This window comes from Austrofundulus limnaeus, unplaced genomic scaffold (assembly GCF_001266775.1).
Source record: "Austrofundulus limnaeus strain Quisiro unplaced genomic scaffold, Austrofundulus_limnaeus-1.0 Scaffold245, whole genome shotgun sequence".
NCBI lineage: Eukaryota > Metazoa > Chordata > Actinopteri > Cyprinodontiformes > Rivulidae > Austrofundulus > Austrofundulus limnaeus.
In genome coordinates this window covers 41,846-45,352 of record NW_013952647.1, presented here as the reverse complement: position 1 = coordinate 45,352, position 3,507 = coordinate 41,846, and the positions used below count along the sequence as shown (strand labels likewise).

Sequence of the window (3,507 nt, the reverse complement as noted above, 5' to 3'; positions counted from 1 at the left end):
TTAGACAAACTGGACCTGTTGAGAAGCTGTTTAGCTAATATCAGGGACAAGTTTCATCCTATAACCAGTTATWTAGTAAATATCGTATAAGTATTTACTGGTAAATACATATTTATATTATTTTATGACAGTAAGAATGTATATATACTGTACTAAGAATAAACTTTATTAGTTGAAGTCAATTTTTCAACTAGCTAAAACGTCTAAGCTAAAGTATTGACTGAATTCAAGTCTGGATTAGATTATTACTTATAAATGARAGGTTTTATATCTCATCTGCTGCTTTACGATTGTTCAATGAATTTGTTTTTGTTTTTGTAGTAGAAAACTTGCGACACAGATCAGTTTGGGCTTGCTGATCATGTTGGCTGTGAAATGCTGGTCTAGTCTACAGAAGAAGTGTGTTAACTTCAAAAAATTCAGCTTTAATAGAAAAATGTTAGAAGTAAATAAATAAAGGGCATTAATAATTTGGGTTTAGCTCCAGTATACTGATACTGCATTTCATTTAACATCTCGGTCAGTGATACATTTCCAAACTCTGCTGTAAAACAAAAAATTAAAAATGCCATAAAAATAAAAAGCATTTTTTCTTCTATTTAATTTGATGACAGCACAACGAATTCTGGGATATTGTCGGCCACGTAGGATACTCGGATGCAGCCTAAGTTTTGGGGTTTTGTCGACCGCATGACAAGAAGAAATCGTACAGATYCTTCACCATATCAAAGTTCACAGTCCTGGATATGGCAGAAATGAAGTCCAGAGAAACGGCACATTTATACTTTGGGGCATCGAGCTGGTCGTTGTGGCTGACCTGAACCAGCAGCTGTCAGGTCCACAAGGAGGAGCTCTGGGAGAAGATGCTGGCGGTCGGGGCAACTCTGCTGGAAGGCCCATGGGGCGAGGCAGTGAAGTGACCGACAAATACGGCCGACGTSGGCTGAGACACAGCCACAGATGCCAACAGTGGCTGGGATAGAMGGGGCTCACTCTAGAGTTATTTAACTCTATGGTCTGAGTGGACCATAGATTTAAATGTCTGGATTTGTTGGGAATCTTCAACAGGACAATGACTCGAAACACAACTAAACACAAAACGACTAAAAACACAACATAACCTGAAGTGAGCGTCCGAGTCCTGTTAAGCATCTGTGAAAAGGAGGCGTGTTATTTTATCAAGTTTCATAGTTGTTAAAACCATAAAAGCTCAAACTCATGAGAAAACATTTTTTCAATACTCAGTTTATAAAACTGAATGGAATAAGACCTCAGGAGGTGGGGGGGGGGGGGGCAAAAAGTTTCACACCACTGTATGAATGTGGATCAATATATTGTTACAGTTAACTATGAACAGATACTGAAACACTCCACTAAACTCAGCTTTATAAGAATAAACCATGAGTGAGCTCTCAGGAACCAGTCATACCAGGTTGTTTATTAAACAAGAACAAAAGAAACAGCAAAGACTGTAAAGATACATGTTTCACAGCTAGTTCTCACAATGTAAAGTCTGATTAAAAAAAAAAGGAAAGAAAAGAAAAAAGGTTTTCATGTGATGTTTTAAGACAAGAATTAAAGGCAACGTCACCACAGCCCCGCTCTCACCGTGTTTCTTTACGTCTCCTTTTTGAAGCTGTTCAAGGACACATTTTTGGAATGTAAAAATACTTTGTCACATTTTGAGACAAACGTAGTGTTTATTTAGTCATTCCCCCAGCAGGACCACAGAAACCAGCAGAACTAAAGAGTGTGACTCATAATGGGTGTTTAAAAAGAAACTACTCCCTCTACTGGACAAATCAAAGATGTTCGGAATTTCTTAATATTTTCTGTCAGAAAACAGTTGAAATTCCTGGACGTACTGTAGAAAACAATAAAACAACAAAAGAACTGGAACTTCTTTTTGCTTCAGTTACATGTTACTCATCAGCAGATCTGAAAACTGGATTTTCAGCAGTTTTAACTAAAAACGTGGAAACATCTAAACTTTGGAGCCAACGTWTGAAATGATCTTGTTTGTGCGACACCATCAGTGTGGTGATGCGGTTCCTGACAGAAAGGTCTTGAAGGAGATGAGCCACGAGGTCCAGATCCTCTTAAGAAGACCTGCAGCAGCAGGTGGGGTACAGCGGCAGCCGTCACCTGTGTGCGCTGGTTCTGGACCCCAGGGACTGCTTCCCCCTTCTGTCCTGTAGGAGCCCAGCCTTCTGCCGGTGCCGACCTTTGGCCTCTGGCTCGGAGTCGCTCAGCTCCAGATCGGGGCAGTAGCCGTCGCTGTCCTGATAAGACCGTCTGTTTTTCACTTTATGCTCCGACGCGGGTGTGGCCCACAGTCTCTCCTTAGCCGGGCTCTTTCTGGACAGTTTTTCAGAGACCCGCAGGTCCTCTGTTGTCCGTACCAAGTTAATAGTRGCCTCTTTGAAGGATTTGCCGAAGTGCTCCATGGCGGACTTCCGCAAATTGTGTTTATCCAAATCCCGCTTTGAAGCATCTCGGTTATTGGGCGTTTGGCACGAACCGTCCTTCTGAGCCTTCTCCAGCACGCCGTTAGGTTTGGGCGCCCGTGTTCGGTCCTGGTCCAGTTTGCCATTACTGTTGGAGGGATGACCGTGGGGGGCGGCTTGCAAAACAAAATGTTTGCCAGTGGGTTTGCCACTCTGCGGCGTGGCGCTCGGGTGGCCCGAGGACGACAGGCGGCCGTTGGAGCGCTCCTCTTTGCTGCCGCGAGCGTGCAGCTGWGGCTTGCCGAGGCCCAGCCCCTCGGCGGCGAGTTCAGAGACGTTACGGCTGCCGTCAGGGCASAGCAGACCACCCACAGGCGTGGAAGACGAATTCCCGTTTCCCAGACTCAGGGCTTTGGGCATCTTCAGTTTTAACGTGATCCTTGGAGGTGGGTGGAACAGCGTGTTCTCCACCGGGAAGGAGGCGGGAAGACCTTCAGGAAAAGAAAAACAATAATAAGAACCTGAAATCCTGGAATCTACCCACCTACATACACTTCAGTTTTTAGTGAAATGATCTAGGGCTGGTTTAAAGGGATCCATGATTAGTTGTAACATTAAACTTTATTTGATAATCATATTTTAACTTTAAAATAAAAACTGTACAAAGACTGTAGGATGTTTAGTTTTTATAATATCTAAAAATATATTTTAACACAGACTGAGACATTTTATTTACACACAAAGCATTCTGGGTAAATGATGATGTGGATAGGTCCTCGGTGTGAGCGAGCTATATCCACCCTGAAGGTTAATCTTGGACAATATCTGATGATCGACTCTTTTAAATGAAACCAGAGAGCGTTGACAGAGAGGAGACGGTAGAAATGAAACTGAAAATGTGGATGGAGGACAACAGAGCTGCTTCATGGAAGAAGTACCTCAGCTTATCCTGTTAGCTTTAGCGCCGACGCTATATTGCCTTATATGTATTAGCTCGGCACTAGCACGGCAAACTAACAAGCTAAACTGAGGTCCTCCATCTATATGTTCAGTTACAGGC

General features: G+C 43.0%; 1 protein-coding gene across 1 annotated transcript in view; it reads right to left on the bottom strand.

Moving 5' to 3' along the window:
• Positions 1 to 1,405: 1,405 nt before the first annotated feature.
• The window catches only part of jade3 (jade family PHD finger 3), a gene marked incomplete in the record, with an annotated part of 21,774 nt that continues 19,672 nt past the window's right edge, over positions 1,406 to 3,507 (bottom strand). Inside the window, 1 exon segment of the mRNA XM_014020226.1 lies at positions 1,406 to 2,938. Coding sequence (XP_013875680.1) covers positions 2,142 to 2,938 — 797 coding nt within the window.